Here is a 23573-nt window from a genome sequence, read left to right as displayed (position 1 = left end):
AAAAAAAAAAAAAAAAAAAAAAAAAATATATATATATATATATATATATATATATAAAAACCAACTGGATCTGATATCTTATAGAACACTCAACAATAGCAGAGTACACATTCTTTTCAGATGCACATGGAATATTAACTAAGATATGCAATATCCTTGGTTTATAAAACAAACCTTATACCTTATCAAATAAAAAAAATAAACTGAAGTACATTTCTCACCATAATGAAGTCAAACTAGAAAGTAATAATAAAAGTAAAACAGGAAAATATCTAAATAGGTGGAAATTCAGCAAAAAAATTCTCAACAATCACAAGGTCAAGGAAGAAATCCCAAGAAAAATTTTAAAATATTTTAACATAAATGAAAATGAAATAATGAAAATAGTATACCAAAATTTGTGCTAATAAGCTAAAGAGGTGATTAGAGGACATAAAATGCTTATAGAAGAGTTTCAAAACCATAATATAAGCTTCTGCCTTAAGAAACTAGAAAAAAGAGCTGGGCGTGGTGGCATATGCCTATAATCCCAGTAGCTCAGAAGGCTGAGGCAGGAGGATCCAGAGTTCAAAGCCAGCCTCAGCAACTTAGCAAGATCCTGCCTCAAAAAACAAAAAGGGCTGGGGATGTAGTTTAGTCGTTAAGCAACCTTGGGTTCAATCACTGGTGGGGAAAAAAATGAACCTAGAAAAGGAGCAAAATAAACGCAAAACAAGAAGAAAATAATAAAGAGTAGAAATCAATCATATTGAAAACAGAAAAACAAGATGAAAAAACGAAACAAAAAGTGGGCTATTTGTAAAGATCAATAAAATGAATAAACCTCTGGCAAGACTGACAAAAAGACACAAATAATATCACAAAAGGAAGGATAATGCTCCACAGACATTCAAGGATAATAGGGAATGCTACAAATAACTATCCACAAAACTTTAACAAAACTTGGAGTAAATAGACTAATTGCTTAAAAAACAAACACTTTCAAAATCATTCAAAACAAAACAGGTAAAAAAGTTGAATTAGAATAGTTAAAACAATCTTAAATTGGAAAAATCACACCATCCAATTTTAAAACTTATTATAAAGCTATAGTAATCAAGACACTGCAATACAGGCAAATGGATACGCAAGTATGTCAAGGACATTACGAGAGAGTCCAGAAAGAGACTCACATAAATATAACCAAATGATTTTTTTACAAATACAAAAGTAATTTAATGGAGAAAGAAAAGTCTTTTCAACAAACAGAAACATCACCCTAAACTGGGCACAGTGGCACACACCTGTAATCCCAGCAACTCAGGAGGCTGAGGCAGGAAGATCAAAAGTTCAAAGCCAGCCTCAGCAACTTGGAGAGGCCCTAACGAACTTAGAAGAGACCCCGTCTCAAAATTAAAAATAGGGCTGGGGATGTGGTTCAGTGGTTAAGCACCAATGAATTCAATCATCACCCTATTGAAATATACCTCTTTGAAATTAAAAGCAGCTTCCTGATAACTACTCTCTGCATCCTGTACTTCCTCATGCAGAGGATAGACACTAAGGAAATTAAGACTGACATATTCACTGGCTAAGTACAGCCTAGCTAAATCTGAGAATGTATATTACCTGCCTTTTGTTTCTATAAACTGTAACCATTTCTGTAGGGCTGGTGGAGAAGCAATATAGCTGCTTCTCCCCAGTTTGATCAAACTGCATAAAATTATTTTTCACTTTGTTTACTTCTTATGTGGGCAAGTGGCCAAATCTGGCCAGCCAGATCAAGGTAGGGTCCCTGACTTGGCTGTCAGTAATAGAATGGCAACTCTTAACAGGACTATAATGCTGCCTGTGGCCAAAAGCTGGAGGAGGGGAGGGAACTAGTAAGGAATATCCCTGCAGGTATAGAACTTAATTTTGCTTTAGGACTTCCCTTTCTTTCCCTTTAACCAATGTTGACTGCTCTTTGCAGCTTTTATGGAACGGAAAAATTATTTTTTAGGACTCTGGGCCCAAAGTTTGGATGTCCCCCTCATCTCACTAGCAATGAATCTGTGTCCTTCCTTTCCTGTCATCTGGTGCTTTTCAACCAATTAGGGATTTCTCAAAAATCCAATCTAGAGATCTTTTTAAATTTTTTTAGTTGTAGATGGACACAATACCTTTATTTTATTTATTTTTATGTGGTGTTGAGGATCAAATCCAGTGCCTCACATGTGTAAGGCAAGTGCTCTACCACTGAGCCACAATCCCAGCTCCCTGGAGTTCTTTCTTGAACTGTTTGACAGGAAAATTTGGCCTTGTCTTTGACAAGGGTTTTTTGATGGTGTCAATTTGTTTGTTTGGAAGAGATACCAAGAGGAGTAGTGGGGCATGGTGGTGCACACCTTTAATTCCAGTGGCACAGGAGGCTGAGGCAAGAGGACTGTGAGTTCAAAGCCAGCCTCAGCAAAAGTAAGGTGCTAGGGCTAGAAGTGTGGTTCAGTGGTAGAGAGATCTTCCCTCACATGCAGGAGGCACTGGGTTCAATCCTCAGCACCACATAAAAATAAAATAAAGGTATTGTGTCTGTATACAACTAAAAAATATACTTTTTTTAAAAAAGCAAGGTGCTAAGCAACTCAGTGAGACCTTGTCTCTAAATAAAATACAAACAGAGCTGGGAATGTGGCTCAGTGGTTGAGTGCTCCTAGGTTCAATCCCCAGTACCAAAAAAAAAAAAAAAATAGAGGAGTAGATCTCTAAGATGTGCATTTGAAAAATCTTTGTTGTGAAAATGAAAAGCACTAATTCTATCTCAGTGTTTCTTAGAGTAGTTTTAATTACAGCATGGCCCATCTATCTGAATATGCACTTTTATTTAATGCAACTATTTTATATCTTTGATAACCTGAAAACTGGCTTAACAGGCTAAACTCCATGGCTACAGCAACATTATCTACTAAAATAGGGAATTCCATTTTAGAAGAACATACTCATTTGCAGGTTGGAAAGGACTACAGGCAGCTCATCCAGAAAGGTGCAAGTAAGGGTATAGTCACCCCTACACCTTGAGCTACCCAGCTCAGCTTTTGGTGTTTGAGGCCCTCCAAGCCACCTAAGAAGGTATTTCTTGATCTAAGAAACACTGACTCAATGGGAATATTTGCTAAAAGCCAACATTTTATTGACCCAACATTTCCCAAGCACTACTCTTGCTTCAGTCATCAGATGAGCCTTGTTAGTCAGCTGTGACTAAAATACCAGACAAGAACAACTCAAAGGAGGGAAAGTTTATTTTGGTCTCAAGGTTTCAGAGTTCTCAGTCCCCGGTCAGCTACTCCATTGCTTTGGGCCTAAGGTAGAAGGCAGAACATCATGATCAAAGGGCATGGGTAAAGGAAGCTGCTCAGAACATGGCAGACAGGGAATAGAGAGGGAGGAAAGGGCCAGAAACAGGTGTAGTCAAAGGTCACACTCCCAGTGACCTAATTCCTCCATCCATTCTCCACCTGCCTACAACTGATCACCAGGAGTCCATTCAGCTATCAACATATTAATCCTGCAAACAGATAATCCACTGATGAGATCGGAGAAGTAATCATTACTTAAAAGCCCCACCTCTGATTTGCTGTATTGGGGATCATGCATTTGAAAGGTGAGCATTTCAGGGGACATTTCATCTCCAAACCATAATAAGCCTCCATCAAAAAAAAAATAATGAACAATATTTATCCATGATTGCTTTGAGTTCATACTTTTTTCCTCTAGTAAATTCACATTTTGATTCTGTGCCTTTAAATGATATATACTTTGTTCTGTTTTGTCTGATTAAAGCTTTTAATTTTCTCTACCTACCCTCCTTCCCATCCCCCATAAGAAAAACTGGTTATTCAAGGTTTGCTGGTCTGAGTCTTTTTTTCTACCTAGCCCCAACTATCTTTGAATATGCAAACTTAAATTTACAGACTGCTTAGGGCATATCAGTTTGACTTTTTAAAACTACCAACAATAAATCTGAGCTTTAAACTTTTCTTGTGTTCAAGTATGTTTATATGCTTATATATGACTCATTTGTATGGTACTAAACTGCCTTACAGATAAGCACATAACTTAAAATCTGTTAAGTCAGCCTAAATGCCTTCTTATTCATATGACTTGAGTAAATCTGTGATGAATATGTCAACTTGAACGTGTTAGTAATAAAGATGTCTTTAATATTTAGTAACTTTAAGGCCTGCTAATCACTTAGATATTTATCTTTTTTTAAATGGCAAATGTTCATATTTTATTTCAAATTGGTTTACTTATTACCCATTTCAACCATTAAGTGAAATGTTACTTATGGGAAATTTAAAATTATTTGAATTATTAATAAAGAAATCCAACTAATTAATAAGAATTAACCATGTCAAACGTTAGTATCCAAAAAATGGGATTTTGCACAATTATGTCAAATATAGTAGCCAATTTCAGTTTACTTTGTGACAATATACAGTTGAATAGTGGAATATTTATCTCTAAGTATTTAAGAAAGATACAATATTAATGCTTTCTATGTCCATGGGTAATTTAAAGAGAGCTGTTAAAATGTGTTTATAAAGTGTTCTAATCAGGAAGGTGCTTGCAGAAAGTTACCAAATATTAAAGACATCTTAAAATGACCCTCCAAACTATTAAATGGATCATGTGCTACATGTGATTATCTAGTTTGCTTCAATTAAGTGTACAGAATATTTTTCACTAAAAAAAAAAATAAAGGGATTATTTTGACAGTAAATACAGATCTATTTTTCTAATATGTCATCATGCCTATTTTGTTTTTTTTCTTCAGGTTTTATATTATTTAGAATATCTTTTCTCATCTTTTTCTTTTTTTTTTTCATTTACCAGAGACTGAATCCAGGGGCACTCAACCAATGAGCAACATCCCGAGTTTCTTTTTTTTTTTTTTTTTCTTTTTGAGACAGTGTTGGTTAGGGCCTCTGTAAGTTGCTGAGGCTGGCTTTGAACTTGTGACCCTCCTGCCTTAACCTCCCAAGTTGCTGAGATTACAGGCATGTGCCATTGAACCTAGCTCTTTTCTCCATTTTTAATTACCCAAAGACAGGATAATAATGAGTCTTGGTCTTGTGATTAATGCTTAAATTTTTGAGGAATTTAAAGTAAGTTAAAATCCATTTATAGGTAACATCAAACAATTTGATAATGACAGATCTGATCTTTGCAAAGTTTTTAAAAAGTTGATTTAGAGAACAAAGATATTGTTTTATTAATTTAATTTCCTATTTTCCGATTTTGTTAGATTTTTGATTGCTTTAAAAAGTACTACAAGAGACAAAGTTTATTCAATTCCTCTTTGTTCTAAAGTCTCTTTTTGGTTTACTACTCTGCTTAAATTAACTACTATTTTTAAAAATGGTATGTTTTTGTTGATACAAATACTTTAAATCTTTAAATGTTTGATAGTCTGAGTATAATACTGTAAATCGTGATTTTTTTGTCTTAACATATTTTAGAGGTAACCAAATTTTCTTCCTAACTCATTAAGCAATGTAATAATATCTTATATATTATTTGCAGTCATTTTAGATAGATAACGTGACCTATACCTCTATAGTTAATAAGGGGCAATCTTGCTTTATTCATCTTCCATCTCAAGACAAGAAGATTTTGGTGTAGGATAGTATGTCTATTTTAAAGGGGCTATCTCCATTGTACTGTTTGCACTGTGATTTAGTTAATAAAACATTTAAATATTTTTTCTTAATTAGTATAATGACATTTATTCTTATAGACTGGGTTCAAGGTTTTCGCGGTACAACAGAACATACCTAAATTCTAAAGATGTTATGGAATATGGCACTAAACTTTCTACCCAGATGGAAATGAAGATTAACCCTGATTGCACAGGAAGGACTTTAGCTGACAGGCACTATTTAGTGCAGATCTGACAGGACTACTTTTACTAACAAGTTGGTTTTCTTTGGATAAAGATGATAGAACTAAAGAGATTATTTTTATTAGTTACAATCTATTATACAGACTGGATTGCTTTACTCTTAATGTTTTATATTTTTCTGGTCTGAGTTAATCTTTCTAAAAAACCTTCTGTTACTTATAATTGGCTAAGAACAAGTCTGCTGACACTGACTCATAAACTGTTGCTTCTCCCCAACATGGGACCAATCAGATCAAAGGCCAAATCAGGACAAAGCTCCTGCAGCATGGAACCAACCTGCATGGCAAATAATCATCATGTATTCGGAGAAAATCTTTCCAAGACAAGAAGGAAAATCACATGAAGTTGTTTTTCAAACCCCACCAAAAATAAATAACCACAAGGTTATGGAAAGAGTTCTTGCACAAACTAACACTAGTCTTTCCTCGAGGTGGAGCCAGTATTTCAGACGTTGTCTCCTAAGAAATAAGCATCTGGTTCCTTTCGCTCAAGTTCCTTGATGGGATCTTACACACAGATCCAATCAATAAACTGCCAACCATGGACAGAGAGCCCAATTCCCTCAAGAATGAAGGATAAAATAAACAGAAAAGATTTGAGTGAGACCACCTTTGAAATAAAAGCAATTTCCTGATAACTGCTTTTCTTCATTCCATACCTCGTCGTGATAAGGACAAGAAGAATCAAGAAAATTAAGACTGATATATTCTCTGGCTAAGGATAGCCTAGCTAAATTTATATATATATAAATATAGATATATATATATATATGGAGAGAGAGAGACAGATAGATATAGATATCTCCCCCACCTGGCTTGTTTCTATAAACTATAACCATTTCTGAAGGACTGGTGGAGAAGTAATCTAGTTGCTTCTCTCACCAGTTTAATCAAACTGCATAAAATTCATTTTTCTTTTTTTCACCATATACTTATTTCTTATGTGAGTGGCTGCCGAATCCGGGTACCTGGAATGCAGGCAGGCTTCCTGGATTGACTGCCAGTAACACTAAATCAATGTAAACAATTTAAAATTTCAACATCTCTCAAAACCATACACTTTTTATCATTTTTCCCATGAACTTCCTGCCTGAGATACCATCAACTCTCCTCTGGCTACTGTGATTGCCTGCCTACTTTTAACTATTCTGCTTTAATATACTATTCTCCAGACTGTAAGCCATATGATCTTTTCAAAATATAAATCTGACCAAGTCACCCCCTGTTAAAATTCTTTAGAACTTCCATTCCTTTTGGAATACAAAATTCCCTTGATCAAGATTTACAAGGTCAAAAACTGCCACGCTTCTACTTCATAATTCCATAGCCTCAGCCTACATGACACTTTTCCTTTCATTTCATCTTAAACTCAAAATACTCCCTCCCAAAAAAGAACCTTTTGGCACTTGTTTCCTCTACTTGATATGGTATTTCTTTCTTTCTCTGGATTTCAATTTAATCTTTATTTGTTCCTTTTAGATATTGACAGTAGAGTGTATTTTGACATATTATACATATATGGAGTATAACTTCCCATTCTTGAGGTTGTACATGATGTGGAGTTACACTGGTGGTATATTCATATATAAACATAGGAATGTTAAGTCCAATTCATCCTGCTGTCTCCTATTCCCATCATTCCTCCCTACCCTTCATTCCCCTTTGTCTAATCCAATGAACTATTCTTTCCTCCCCCGACTTGTTGTGTATGATCATCCACATATCAGAGAGAACATTCAACCTTTGGTTTGGGGGAATTGGTTTATTTCACTTAGCATGATAGTCTCCAGTTTCATCCATTTACCAGCAAAAAGTCATAAAGGCATTCTTTTTTATGGCTGAGTAATATTCCATTGTGTATATACACCATATTTTCTTTATCCAGTCATTTGTTGAAGGGCATCTACGTTGGTTCCATAGCTTAGCTACTGTGAACTGAGCTGCTATAAACATTGATGTGGCTGCAACATTCTAGTATACCGATTTTCAGTCCTTTTGGTATATACTTTCTTTTAAAAAGCATCTCCTGACTTCTCTAACTACTTCAAATTCCTTTATTATGGGCCGCACTGCACTGTGAACCAATCCTTTGCCTTTAATATCACCGTTGTGATATTACATCTGAATGGCTGATTGTATTTATGAGCGACTACTGGATTAATTGTAGTTCCATGAAGGCAGGATATGAATCCATTTACTCCCCACTGTATACCTAGAGTACAGAAAAATTGTAACACAACAAATGCTTCCTTGATTAATAAATAACCTTATCTGTCCTTCACAACTCCCTTATTAAATATATACAGTTATTTGTCCCATTTCATAAATGGGGAAAATAGAACAATCAGGAGTTCAGGTAAATTATTCTAGGTCATACAGCTAGAAGATAAAGAGCTAGCTGGATACCAATCAAGGCATTCTTATCCTAAGAACCAAGGTATTGATTGGTCTACTGCTGTTCATATGTAACAAAATGCCAGGCCAGTCCTTGTCTGTGTAGTAGTGAATCTTAGAGATTTACTATACCAAATTAATGCTTTAGAATTCATCCAACAAATAGGTATAAAGTGCTTACCAAGTGTCACTTGCTAAGCACTAGGATTACAGAGTAAGTAGGACATAGGCCCACAGCCCTTACTGAGATAAACACCCACTCCACTATTTATTTAATGAGCATATAAAATGTACCAGTCACTATACTAAGAGGGAGCCTAAAAGATAAACAAAACCTTAAATAATTATATTGAAAATGAATTTATTTCATGTGTGAGAAGTGTTAAATAGAAAAAAATTCAGGGTGCTATAGAAATAGGCCATACGGAGACTTATACATAGCCTGGAGTGTCAAGAGAGGTTTTGTAAATACACAACATTTAAGTTGACACTTGAAGTATACATTAGCAAATTAAACACAATTAAAAAAACATTATTGTTATAAGAATTTGTACAAAAGCAATTCAGTGGAGAAAGAATTAGCACTTAGGATTAAGAGTTGCAAAATCAGGTAATGCAACAAGTAAACACAAAATTAAATATCTGTAGTCATAAACAATATTGTCCCCTATACCAGGGGCAAGAAAACTATAGACTTGAATGACAAGTCCAGTTGGTGGCCCCTTTTTGTAGACCCTTAAGCTAAGAACGATTTTTACATGGTTATTTAAAAGAAAAGGAAGAGGAGAGAATTAACACAGATCATACATAACCCACAAAGTCTAAAATTTTTACTAGTCCTTTATAGAAAAGTATGTCAGATTGGGTTTTTTAGCTCAGTGGTAGAGTGCTGGCCTAGCATTTGCAAGGCCCTGCTTTGATCCCTAGCACCACAAAAAAAAAAAAAAAAAAAAAGAAAATGTTTACCAACACATCCATGCTCCATACACTGAAATCAATTAAAATATAATGAAGCCTTGACTTGCAAATTCACTAAACACTATTCTACCCAAACACTAAATATGGGTACTGAATATATATCATGCCTATTTTTTCAGATTGATCTTTGCAGCATAATATTCCAATGTACTAAATTTATAGTTACATAATATGCATATTTTATTTAAATGTGCCAACACATATTTAAATAATATAAACACGTTGAACAAGATGGTTAACAAGATGTATAAAAACTGGTACAGATAAAATTAAAGCTTTAAAATCAAATATTATTTTTATATTTTAGCCAAAAACTTAATATAAAATAGTTACAGTGTAAGAGTATAAATCAGTGGATTCAATATTTTTTGGAAAAGTAAATGTTATATATTAATAGGAAAGGTGGTATATTTACCAATATTTTTTTCAATTCTTCAAGTTCTACTTCTTTGTTATTTTTAAACTGAGTCATCTCTTCTAAAATAAGCAAAAGAATATAAATGTGTTAAAAACAGGATTAAAAGAATAGGAAAGTGGGGCTAAATAATAATGATGCTATCTGAAAGGGGAAAAAAGATTAATGCAACTCAAGTACTATAAAACACAGAAGAAGCACAGATTCCAAATTAACTAACTAAAATAATAATGGATAAATATTAATAGTAATGTTTTTATAAATTAATTCCACAGCTAAATGAGCCAAATGTTCACAAAGCAAAATGAACAATGTACCTACATAAAATATATTGTAAATGAAGTCAGTATGTACCTTTATCTTCAACTCATCAATACCTAGTTAAATCTACCTAACCTAAATCTTCACTCCAAACTTAAATGAAGTTATCTTTCCTCAAGCTAACTCTGATCTTGTACTTTGGATTTCAACATTCCCACCTCCTCTTAGACTTTATCTGCTCTATTACTAACATGTACCAACTCTATGTAGAGGAATCTTTTATTTTTCCTATTCCATCTAAAAACCCCATTTGAATATAAAACAAATAATAATTAATCTTTCTGCCCTTCCAAGCTACCATCAGAGGGCTGGGGATGTAATTCAGTTGCAGAGTGCTTACCTAGTGTACGCCAGGCACGGGATTCATTCCCCAGTATTGGGGGGGAGCGGGGGAGAAGGTATGCTTTACACTGTCAGATTTCTCATTTTGTTCCGCAAATTTTGTTAGCTACACATTTCTTTCTTAAATCTATGCAAAACTAATGCCTATCTCCATGACATGAATAAAATTATGATCTCAAAGGTTAACATAACCATTTTATGATGTAACTTATCAGTTTTCATCATTATGAAGCTTGATAGTATTTGATACTATTTTCCCTTTATCAAGACCCTGCATTATTTATATTTCCTGTTTCCTCTCTAACTCCTCTTTTATTGTTGTTTTTTTTCTTGTTAATAACCTTCCTTCCCTAGTGATGTTCAGTTGTCACCTAAAAATGTACTGGATCTCAAATATTGTCTTTCCTCACAATTATGGGTTATTGATTATTAGAAATATAATAGAATTACTGAAAATTTATCAGACTCTATACATTTTTAAAAACCACTTACAATAATTGCCCACAATCTTTAAGGAAAAGTCAACAGAATATGACATATCAATATATAATCTAAAAAAAAAAGAAATCTGTAACATGCAAAGCCTATTTAAGCAAAAGTTTCATTTTAAGTTAAAGTATGTAATTTTTTAAAATCTAAGGACTGAAAACAATGCAATAGCATGTCTCTACACACTCTTTCACCTCAATCTAAAAAATTTTTAAAAAGACCACACACACACACACACACACACACAAAAAAAACAACAACATTACTAAAACAAGACAGCCTACCATTAACAAACCAGAAAGCCAAAGAATCCTTGGGGAAAAATAACTTGCACTAATTCAATGAAAACTGAGTAGACCAACTGCACCAGGTTACCAGACCTCCTTCTTCAAAAAACAAAAATCATAAGAATTGTTGTCAAAGGAACACAGCAATGCCCCAAATACCTCATGATCCCTAAGCAAGATAAACATCCCTTATACCAAAAGACAAGCTACCATACCCAACTCTCCTTGCAGTACCTGCCTCTAGTTCCCAGAATCAGAAGAATCATTCTCATTATGTGTGGGTAAATATGAATTCTTACATAATTCAATGAGTAAAAAGTCAGATATCAACAATCTGTGAATACAAGTAAAACTATGAAAGACACTCTCCAAATTCAACTAAGAGAAACTACAACTCAAAGAGAAAGAATTAATAGAGCCAACAAAAGTAGATGTTTTGTTAAGTGTAATATGTTCCAACAGAATACTATGATGCTGAAATAGGTTATCTAGTGCTCTCAGAATTTAACATTTGGCAACTGAGATTTTAAAACAGCAAAATAAACATAATAAAAGATTTAATTAGTGGGAGAGAAGTTAAAAAAAACAAAGTCCTCCAAAATTTAGGGAAAAGAACAAAGAAGGAGACGGTATAAAACAAAATATAAAAAAATACGAAGGCTAGATCCAAAATTTCCAAACTCTATCCATCAAAACTTCTGAGAGAAAACATTAACACTTAGGAGAAGAAATAATAGATGAAAAATTTTCAGAGCTAAAAATGACAAGTTATCCTCAGATTAAATAGTCCATCAGAAGAAACAGCAATAGTATGATATTCCATTTTAAAACAATATTCTCTCATGCCTGGACTACTCAAATAGCCTCTAAGCCCATTTCTCTGCTTCTGCTTTTTTCCTCATTACCTGTACTCTCCACACACCACCAAATTTATCTGACATACAGAAGATAGTGAGCTTTAAAAAAAAAAAAAGTCAAAATCTCTTGATGATTTTCCTTCACTGTTGGAATAAAAATTCCTTTCCTTGAACCTACCTGATTTACCTCCCTGAGTTCATTTCATTCCTCTCCATATCAAGTTCTCCCTGGTACCCAAGTTTCACCTAATATTTTAAATCTCAGTTATTTTTTAGTCTCAGACAAAGGCTACCCCTGATCACCAAATCTAAATTAGGTCATATTACTCTAACATATTGCATTATTTTGTTTGTGGGCATAGGGGAAAGGGAAAAATTCAAAAGTTATTTCAGAGTTAAAATCTCTCAAATTATATTATAAATTATATATTAAAAATTACAAACAGCAGCAACTAAAAAACCAACTAGATGTGAAGCCAAAAGGAGAAAGAAGAAATTCCAAGATTTCGGTTTTGAGAACTACACTACTACCAAAAGAAGGAAATAAGCTATATTGAGACCCTATGTGATTGTTAATGCTACTTTTCCAAATACAAAACTTTCTACACTCACCCCATCATCCTCTACAACTATCCAAAGACTCTTAAGGTCTACTTTTAAAATCTACCTCTTCCATAAATCCTTTCCCAACTATGCAACCCAACATCGATTTTGGCTTCCTTTTGGCATCAGCATCTAAACAGCTCCAACAATAGAAATCTCTGAGCATTTACCCCAAATATAGAAACACGTAAAAAATACAAAGACATATTTTATACTGTTATAATGAAAGGTTAATAATCTTGAGAACTGTTTGCTAATCTTGTTCCCAGAATGTGCTGTCCCCAACTGCCAAACTGCAGAATGTATTCCCTCACCCGGTTGTAGGCAACCGCCCACTCGCCCTGACCTGGCAATGAACTTCCCTCCCTGCCCTCTCCAAGGAAAGTACATAAGCTCTGCTTAAGCTGTTCTCAGGACTCTTTGCTCTATTCAAGTGAGCTCTGAGCCCCAGCATGCTGGACCCCAATAAACCCTTTGCTGTTGCATGAGACAGTCTCTTGGTGGTCTCTTCCTCCGACGCTCGCCTGACCTTTACAATAATATAAATATGTATTATTTTCATTATAAAACATAAGAACAAATAGAATTTTTAATATTTTCTTCCCTTCCCCTAATATAATTCTTGCTAATCCTTCATTTTGGACACCACTGATCTAAATGTTTCCTATGTTCAAACTTTTTCTCATAATAATTAGAAATGTCACAAGGACATGGTATTTGACTTCCTCTATATGTTCCCACAACATGTAGACAATACTAAAAAACACACAGTATTGTTTCATAATTCTAGAATTTCTTATTCAAACTTCTCATAATGCATTATTATGAGAAAATCACACTGTTCATTGAATTTGTAATATGACTAATATCAGCCACTTAATTTCAATACTGAGCTAAACTGTTACAAATAAATATCCATTAAAGATATTTTAAGAATAAAAATTATTCCTTAATCTACAACAAATGCTCTCTTTAGACATGAAAGTTGTAGATAACATATAACAAAGGATCAGGTTTTTATATAAAAAGTTCATAATCCAACATAAATGACTAAATTTTAAAATTCAGTAAAAATATATAGACATTTCTTACCAAGCATTATTAAGGTCTATGAATCTTAGAATAAGGAAAAGAGAATACAAACATCTCTTAGGTTATTTACATTTCCAGATATCAATGACCTAAATAATGAAAATGAATTGTCTTTTTTAAGATTTAAATTACCGGAGTTGGGGCTGTAGCTCAGTGGTGGAGTGCTCACCTAGCAAACATGAGGCACTGGGTTCAATCCTCAGCACCACATAAAAATAAATAAAGATTTCATGTCTGTCTACAACTAAAAATGTTTAAAAAATTTTAACTTCCTATATTCAATTATGTTTTCATAATTAGCCAATATTATCAAAATAAATGTTATATATTCTAAATCTTACCCAGTTCATTTGATTTCTTCTGAAGCTCCATGGTAAGTTCTTTCAGGTGATCTTCATTTTTTCCCAATCTTGTAAGACATATTATTTTGCAATGTAAAATATTTTTATCAGAATACATCTAATATCTAAAACTAGTATAGTTTCTTAGAATAGATTCAACCACTCAATTAGTAAACATTTACTGAATATATATATAATGTTTTAAAATATTACTATTATAAAAATATGAGTATTATAAACATTATTGTACATTTATTACATCTACACAAAACCTTAAGGTTATGATTATAATTTGTCTCTTAACTATTGATAATCAAATTAATCTATTTTAGAACTTTGAGATTGAACATAATTATTATTATACTAAATTCTGCCTAAGGAACAATCCACATTGCAAAACATGTATAATTTTCTTGCTTTTGCTGACTTTCTGGTTTTGCAAACTACAAAACTGAGATAATTGGAACAAATGAATCTAAGGTACCTCACAATTTTAAAATTTGAAAATTTCCTGGATAGGTCAATAAAGAATATGTAAGAATATGGAGAACTAGAAGAGCTAATTTTCTTCCTTTACTATGCATAATCAGTAAGATTAAATTACGATGGTACATAAATGGGATAGTACACCATGTAGCTACTGAAAATGATATACAGTCCTTATTTATTAATCAAGAATTTGGATATTAATAAAATAACATAGAATAAAATGGCAAGTTAAAACAGTATTTATGTAAACAATACACATAAAAGAAAAAGACACATACAAAAGAAATACTGGTAGGCCCAGGCTATGACTTAGGAGATAGATCTGTTCCTCTCCTGTACCCTCCCAAATTTTATTAACCCAAAGCTAATGAGACAGAAATATTTACCAGGTCTCATAACACAGCTTTATTTGAATACTTTCTTAATATCAAGAAAAACAGAGTCTTAAACACTCAAGTTTTGTACAAACTGCTATTTAGATGAAATGCAAATGAATATTTTACACACAGATAATCATATCCATTAATTTAATAAATATAGAGTACTACCTACTCTATCCAGAATAGTTACTAAGTTTATAAAGCAGATATAAGGTTATAGACCCCAGTGAAACAAACTTCCCAGCCCAGAAATTATTCCTATGAAGCTAATAATAATCCATAGTTTCAATAGATATGTTGTAACCAGTGTAACACACCATTCTGTGCAACTAAAATGTGCCAATAAAAATAAATATGTTCTATTTCTATATCAGCACTTAAAAGTTTGTGGATAAAGCTTGACTCTATGGTAAAGAATGCATGGGAACTATCCTAAAGAATACCCTGCTTTTAAATCTTTTCCTGGGATGGGATATCTGCCTACCAAATACAAAAAAAAAAAAAAAAAAAAAAAAAGACTTGGCTATAGTTGTTACAGGAATTACACAGCAGATGACAATGAACAGAAATGGTACTGAATATTAGAAGCAAATTGTTTTTATTTGTTTAAAGTAAGAAATAGTTTACCTTTGCTGTTCTGTTCTCAATAATTCCTCCAAGTTGCAGATAGTTGTTTTAAGATCAGTAATCACAACTAAATGGGCAGCTTTGGCTTTATTAAATTCTTCCATTTGAGCTTCTTTTTCTTCAGTGAGCTGACATATTTTTTTTGTTGCTATCTGTAAATCTTCCTCTGAAGCTTTCTGAGTACTCTAAAATAAGTACAAAACCAAAGCAATAATTCAAAGGCCTTAAGAAAAAAAAAAAAAACCCTGACGTTATCAGATTCTATAAGTTTGCTGCCTTTTTCGCTCTTAACTTCTTCCTATTCATCAACCCTTCCACTCCCCGTAGAATACCCACCCACTTATTATTTAAAATCACCATTTTTCAAATCCCACCTATAGTTCCAATTTCTCCATGGAATCTTCCTAACCAATCCAACCCACAGAGTTATTTCAATTCTTAGAACTATTATAGTAATTTATTACTCTAAATCACTGTTGGTATACCCAGCTTGATCCTGTATTTCACTTATATTTTTGATGTGTTTTTATCCACTGTCTATGACTAAATTATAAGCATTTTGTAGACTGGTATTTTTCTTCTCTATTTGAAGCTCAGGGTTCTTGTACATAGTATTATATTCAATAAATATTTGTTCATTATTGATAATGTAAGATTTACTACACCTAGTCAGTTTTTAAATCATACCACACTTATTTGCAAAGACATTTTAATATCTTCTAGTTCTGATGTCAAAAGGTCCTTCTTCTCATTTGATTCTTTTAAGCTTTCATTCTGTAATTCTAAAAAAGAAGGTTATAAAAAGGTAGTACTTAGTAGAAAATACATACCAAGAAAACTAATTGTTACTTGTAACAATTACTTTTTCCTCCATTAGATAACACAGTCCAAAATGGGAGAATTATGTGACTACATACACACTAATTTTAATCAAACCTTTTTGATCAAAGAACTCAAAAGACTAATTATTTTTAAACCTATTAAATATTTATAATTTACAATAGCATCAAAACAGACATATAAGAGGAAGCAACTCTGGTAGGTGGATTAAGAGACTTCCCTTATTTGTATTTGTATCAGACCGCTTACATATATCATGCACTGTTTCATTCATTATTAAGAATATGCTTTAGAAATAGAAAAGAAGGGAAGTTTTATCACTATTTTAGAGTGTACAAGACTCAGTGAGGCTCAGTACCTCAGCTCAAATATCTAGCATATAGGTTATTTTTTTTAAAGAGAGAGAGAGAGAGAGAGAGAGAGAGAGAGAATTTCAATATTTATTTTTCAGTTTTTGGCAGACACAACATCTTTGTTTGTATGTGGTGCTGAGGATCGAACCCGGGCCGCACACATGCCAGGCGAGCGCGCTACCGCTTGAGCCACATCCCCAGCCCCTGGGCCTTTGTTTTTTATTGCTGTTGATTTTTATCTCAAAATGCTTGGTCAATTCCCTGTGGGAATTCATCAAAGATGAATATTTAAAGATTGTCAGTGCTAAATTTAGAAACTGGGAAAAAACCTAAATATCCAAAAATAAATGTATTAAATGATGATGGTACATAAATGGGATAGTATACCATGTAACAAGTAAAAGAGAATACAGTTTTTATTTATTGATCAAGAATCTGGATACAGAGCTAGGCAGAGCACTTTCTAGCACATGTGAGGCATTGGGTTCAATCCTCAGCACCACATAAAAATAAATAAATAAAATAAAGGTATGTGTCCATCTATAACTATTTTTATTTTGGAAAGAAATTAATAAAATAACTGAATAAAAGGGCAGTTTAAAATAGTATTTATGTAGGGGCTGGGGCTGTAGCTCTGTGATAAAGTGCTTGCCTTGCATATGTTGAGGCACTGGGTTCAATCCTCAGCACCACATAAAAATAAAGATACTGTATGTTTATCTACAATTAAATAAATAGTTTTAAAAAATAGTATTTACGTAAACAATGCATATAAAAGGAAAAGATACATACTAAAATATTAAAAGCAACTCATAACCTAATGGTGAAATTATTATTTTGTTTTCATGATTGTCTATATTCATTTTTAGCTTTTTGTTTGTTCGTTATCAGGGACTGAAACCAGGGGCACGTAACCACTGCGCCATATCCCCAGCCCTTTTATTTTTTGAGACAGAGTCTCACTAAGTTATCTAGGGCCTCACTGAGTTGTCATTTTTAGTTTTCTATTATAAATATCAACTATTACATTCCTTCATTTGAATATTAAGTTATGAAAAAAGCTTTTGGCCCCACTTAATGGCTAATGTTTATTAAATTCTAAGTCTCAGGTACTAGTATATATGTGTTTTATATGTATGCATTATTTTTTTTATTTTTTGGTACTAGATATTGAACCAGAGCCTTGTGCATGATAGGCAAGCATCTCCCATTCTTTTTTTTTTTTTTTTTGAAAGCATTGTATTATTTACTTAAGTAAACTTGCTATTTGAATGATTAAAAATACTTTCCATTAGTTCAATATCCACAAAGAGGGAACAAGACAATCTAAGTAAGTGATAGGTCACAGTACAAAAGATAAGTCAGATAAACAAAGTGATGATTTTTCACAATTCAGATCCTGAAATATCATGTATTACCACTCTTTTTTTTATATGTGCACAATATAATCACAATTAACCATTGTAAAAAGAGGTTGTAGAAATTCCATAGCTCTTTAGTATCCTTTGTAGGATGTACTAAAGTTGCATTTTAATACAAAATAAATGATTAAATTTAGTAGATTTTTCATAAAGATAATAACACTTTCTGAATTGATTCTTCCCATTGAGCTCATTGATGGTAATGCAACTCTTATCCCAATCTTCAGGGAAAGAAAAGTGTTTCCTCTACTTAACTTTGATTGTCTCTCAAGAAATAATTCAGGATACCCTGCTCTTGTCTCTTATCTATGATCATATGTTGTCACAAATAGTCATATTTACATTAGTTCAATAATGGAGCATTTACTGAATTACAGATAAAGCCTGCTTATAATTTTCCTTTACACAATTTATCAAAACAAAAAAAAATTATTAACATATTCTCTTTTCCTGGAAGTTCTATAATTTTAAGAGAAAAATTGGATCAACATAATTATCTTATTACAATATTTTTTTGCATCCAGTTTACTTTTTGAGTGAATGATTCATTGCTGTCTTTTTGTCATTATGCTTGAAATAATTGAAGATGAATCAGATTTTTCTCCATGATTAACCTAGAAATGCTTAACCTTGAAGATGAATAATCGTGACTTTCTAAATGTCAATGCAATGAAATGCAGTATAATGCAGTAACACAATATATTTTACAGTAATTCTATTCTGCATCACAATTTTTATATAATGCCTATCCCATGAAGACACTGTGATGGGCATCATCATGATCATCAATTTTAATGAAAATTAAAAACAAAATCTTGGGGGAACATTTAGACTATTTGGTCTTTTATGTTGCTTTATATCTTAGTGCATTTGGATGCTATAAGAAAATACCATGGATGTTGTATCTCTACAACAGAGATTGACTTCTCAAAAGTCATAGAGGCTGGGAAGTTCAAGATCAAGGTGCCAGAATATTTGTTGTGTGATCAGGGTTCACTCTTGTTATTTGTAGATGGTTCTCTGTCTCTCTGTCTTCATGTGTGGGAAAGGACAAACAGACTCCATCACTAGTGCTTTTCCCTCATGGTCCTATTACCTCCAAAAGACCCCACCTCCTAACATCATTGTGTTGTGGGTTAGATTTGAACAAAAGGGTTTGGGGAAAGACAAAAACATAATACTATAGCACTATCATTGTAGATTTTAATATTTTTCTTAACTTCCCTATTTTAACCTCAGTTTTTTCATACATAAAATGGAACTAATCATAACATTGTGTATGTGTGTGGAGGAGGTTGGTGATGTTTAAAGGTCAAAAATGCAAGACAGTTCTTGTCCACAGTTCCTCCATGGAGATTGGCAACTAGTGGAGGGGTTTAAAAAATGTTTATACATAGACTCTGTATTCAATGATCTCCAGAGAAAAGGAGGGAACAGAAGCAAAGAATAAAAGAGTAACAAAATCTGCAAAATATTGAAACAGCATAAGAAAGGGAGGAGAATCAGGAACCTTTCACTGAGGATGTGCTGCTTTAAAAAGTGAAAAGGAGTTTCATAAAGAGATAAGGAAAAGCAGAAGAGATGATTGCATATTGATGACCTGTGTGGGAAAGATGAGGAGAAGTGATGCAGCATGCAGTGGGGTGGTAAGAGCTGTCAAGAAGTTCACAATGATGGGCAAAGGAAGTGAAAGGGAGTCAGATACATTCCATAGAGGTGGATATGAAGAGAGCTCCTTTCACTCTTCAGGGACAAATGATTCCCTTCCCTTACAGCTCTAACAAAATTTCACAGTTTTTAAAGGCTCATTACATATCCACACATCACTTATTGATGTCAGATACTAAGTTCAGGGAATAAAAAATAAAATAAAAAAGAGTATTTCCCTGTCTGTAAGTCCATTTGGAGAAAAGAACTTATAAATAATTAAACCCTGCTGCAGTTATGCTGTTAGTGGAGCCATATTTTAGATACTCTGGGTAGAATTCAAGTCTGCTGGTTACCAGAGTTATCATCGTACTACAACAACCACTGGTTGAAGTTATCATAAGGAGAAAAAATTAATCATTCAGGGTTCAATATTTCAAAGAGAAGAGAAATCAGTTGAAGGGATCTGGATTGTTCTTACACTGTCCCTCTTGGGAGATTTGTTTTCTCAGTGCAAGGGACAGAGCTGCTCTAGAGGAAGCAGCAACCTAAAGCCTATGGTATTCATACAGGTGAATAGAAAAATATTAGCTTTAAGGCCACAGTGAGGATTTGAAGGTCAATATCTGAAGACAGTGGTACATATTTGAGGGTTTGATTCAAAGAAACCAGTGCAAAGGCAGCCATTAGGTGGCTAAAAAGCTAAGCGGGTTTTCAGTAAACTCCTTCCATTAGGACTATGGGAATACTTGATATATGTAAGAGCAGAATCGTGGAAAGTTCCCAAGCCTTCAGCTGTATTAATTAATTAATTAATTAAGTATTAATACTTAATTTTACATCTTTTCAGTTGTTGCCAATATGTTAAAGACTCCAAAAGCACTGGCTGCAGAAATAAACACTTTCGTGAAATCTAGTTGTGTATTTGCTACCCAAACTGTGTCTGCCTGTGCATGCATTGTCTTGGTCAACTGTGAGGTCGTTTTTTTGTTTGTTTGTTTTTTTCATGTTTTCACAAATTTCTTTCCCTGAACTCCTTATTGCAGTTCATGTAACTTAAGTCTCATCTATCCAGGAACCAAAATCATATACACCTGTAATTTCTAATTCCTTTTTGTCACTATTTAGAAGAGATTATGCCCCAAGTCCTATGAATTAATGTCTCACATCCCTCCAAAGACTCATTTTCCTTCTAATTCTAATTGCCCTTATTTAATTTATATCATCTCTTTCTGAGATTATTTCATTATTTGCCTAATGACCTCCTTGCTTCTTGGATGTCTCCAACATTACTAGAGATTATCATTTGTCATAACATGCCATTTTATGTTGCTAATCATTGTCCTAGTTCACAATCTTACCTTATTTACTACAGCTTCTCTCCACAGAAGCTGGTCCCCCAAATACATGATGTTCCTAAATCTGTTTGGTCTCACTCCTTCCTCTATCTAGTATACCTATCATATTCCCTCCACATCTGGCAAAACTGCTACTCCCCTTCAAGGTACAAAGTGGAAAGCATCCTTTCTATGAAGTCATATTGCATTGCTTCCACTCAGAGATAAAGTTGTTTTTTTCATTGTGTCTTCATAACTTTTTTTGAAACAGAACTAGATTAAAACTTAACATAATATTAATATGACATGCTTATAAGTCTGTCTGTTTTTTATTTGTTGGATTCCATTAGATTGGGTGCACACTGATGGGCTTTGTTTCCTCACAACTTAATATAGGACTCTTATGAGATAATAAGTGATTGACTGAATTTTATTTTATTCCCCAAAGATCTTTTATTTTTACCTTAAAATACCCCAGGTTAGAATACATGGACTTTTAAAATGAACAACTGTAGGGCTGGGGTTGTGGCTCAGCAGTAGAATTTGCAAGGCCCTGGGTTCAATCCTCAGCACTACATAAGAATAAATAAATAAAGGTATTACATCCAACTACAACTAAAAAAATAAATATTAAAAAATGAACAATTGTATTCTTTTTTCCTGTGATATAATGGACAGTTTGGGGTGGGGGTGGGGGAAGCACCATTCTGAAAAGCAGCATACTAAAGAACTTTAGTCTTCAGCAAGAAACTTTTTACATGTTATATAAATAACTCTTAAAAAAAACCTAAAATATGAAGCAGGTTGATTGAAATCAATCACAAAAGTGTCATTTTAAGTCAGATTTGGCTTTTGATCTTTTCTGTTGTTGTTGTCTCTTATGCCTCCAGATCGATATATCTTAATTGTTATCATTCTGAATTCAAACAGAAGATATAATTAAGAATTATATAATTTTTACTAATCTCTGTAATTTTAAAAAATATAAATCATATAGATATCTCTCTTCATCAATATTTTCTATTTAAATTTTTCCTTTACTTCCTAGGTCCTGTAAGGATAAGAAAAAAATGAGGATTAGAAAATAAGGAAAAGAAAAAATATAGGTTGCTCTCATCAAAATTGTACTTAAACCTCTGGAAAAATAGTATGCTTTTCCCCTTTATTTCTGAATAACAAACAATTTTGTAAACATATTAGTTTCTAGTATGCATCGTTCCCAGGTTATAACTCCTGTAAAAATAACATTTAAAAGAAAAATTAAAAAGGTTAGGAACCTGAAAGAAAATGCACTCATCTTTGGGGAAAACAACGTGTGCACTTAAAAAAAGTCACTGATAGAGCAGTAACAGTAGTTTTTTTACTTTATTTTTTCTTTTTTAATGTCCTATATTGGAAAGAACAATTCACACATAACATTAGAGAAGGCTATTTCCATTGTCTAAAACATTAGCTAGTCATTCTTCCTCAGTCAGATATTTTGATGAGGTAGCACATTATCTTTTATAGCCTTGTTGTCCAATAAAACTTCTCTCCAGAATTAATGAACCACCATTCCTGGACCTAAAAGAACTTTCAAAAAAGCAATACTTTCTGATGAGGGACGGGCACTACTGATAGCTCAACATAATGTGTTTTTAGGACATCTATGCATGCCTACTGGTTATAAAGAATGAAGACATCATCATATTTTTAAATTTTCCCTAATAATTTGATATTCATTTATGGAACAATGAGGGTATGATTTTCCCATAGGTATTTACTTTCTATTTAATTAAGTTAAAGTAAAAGGTAATCAATGAATTCACAACAGTATTTTCCATGTCAAATTCAAAATCTCTTGTGTAACTTTCATAGCTCATTACATGAGTTTTGGGCATAGTAAAAAATTTTCCAGCCTGATGTATTAGTTAGACAAAAGTACAAAAGAGGGAAGAATAACTTAAATTGCTTTTACAAATCTTCAATCATTTTTTTTCTGAAATCCTACAGCAATATCAGCTTTGTATATTGATCCATAGAATGGCACTTTAATTTATATTGTTGAAAACAGTTCTAAAGCAGTGAACTTACCAGGAAATCACCCTAAACAGCCTGAGATCCTCATTATAAAAAATGGTTGAATGATTGGATAAGTCAATGACCCTAGAGCTACAGTATTACCTTTCATTCTAATAATCATAAGTACAGAATTGTTAGCATAAAAATAATACTACAGAAGTGAGGGGATAATTTATAGGCTAAAACTACAATAAATACTTCATTCAAAAGGAAAAAGATGCATTCCTTGTCAGAGTACCTAATTGCATAATAAAAACCAATAAACAGGGAGACAGTTACTTTAAGATACTATAAAAGTACAAAGTTAGAAGTGGGTTTTTTGTGTTGGATAATAAAAATAATCTGTTTTTTTAAAAAGAAAATGATGTTGTTCATAAAAG

General features: G+C 33.0%; 1 protein-coding gene across 1 annotated transcript in view; it reads right to left on the bottom strand.

The window, feature by feature from the left end:
* The window catches only part of Sycp1 (synaptonemal complex protein 1), a 117846-nt gene that overhangs the window by 64520 nt on the left and 29753 nt on the right, over positions 1-23573 (bottom strand). Inside the window, exons 12-15 of the mRNA XM_048814553.1 lie at positions 16222-16316; positions 15535-15719; positions 14039-14106; positions 9707-9768 (exon numbers count right to left, since the gene is read on the bottom strand). Of these exons, the coding sequence (XP_048670510.1) occupies positions 9707-9768; positions 14039-14106; positions 15535-15719; positions 16222-16316 (410 nt within the window). The remainder of the gene's footprint in view (positions 1-9706; positions 9769-14038; positions 14107-15534; positions 15720-16221; positions 16317-23573) is intronic.

This window comes from Marmota marmota, unplaced genomic scaffold, assembly GCF_001458135.2.
Source record: "Marmota marmota marmota unplaced genomic scaffold, marMar, whole genome shotgun sequence".
Classification (NCBI taxonomy): domain Eukaryota; kingdom Metazoa; phylum Chordata; class Mammalia; order Rodentia; family Sciuridae; genus Marmota; species Marmota marmota.
This window is presented reverse-complemented; position numbering and strand designations above follow the sequence as displayed.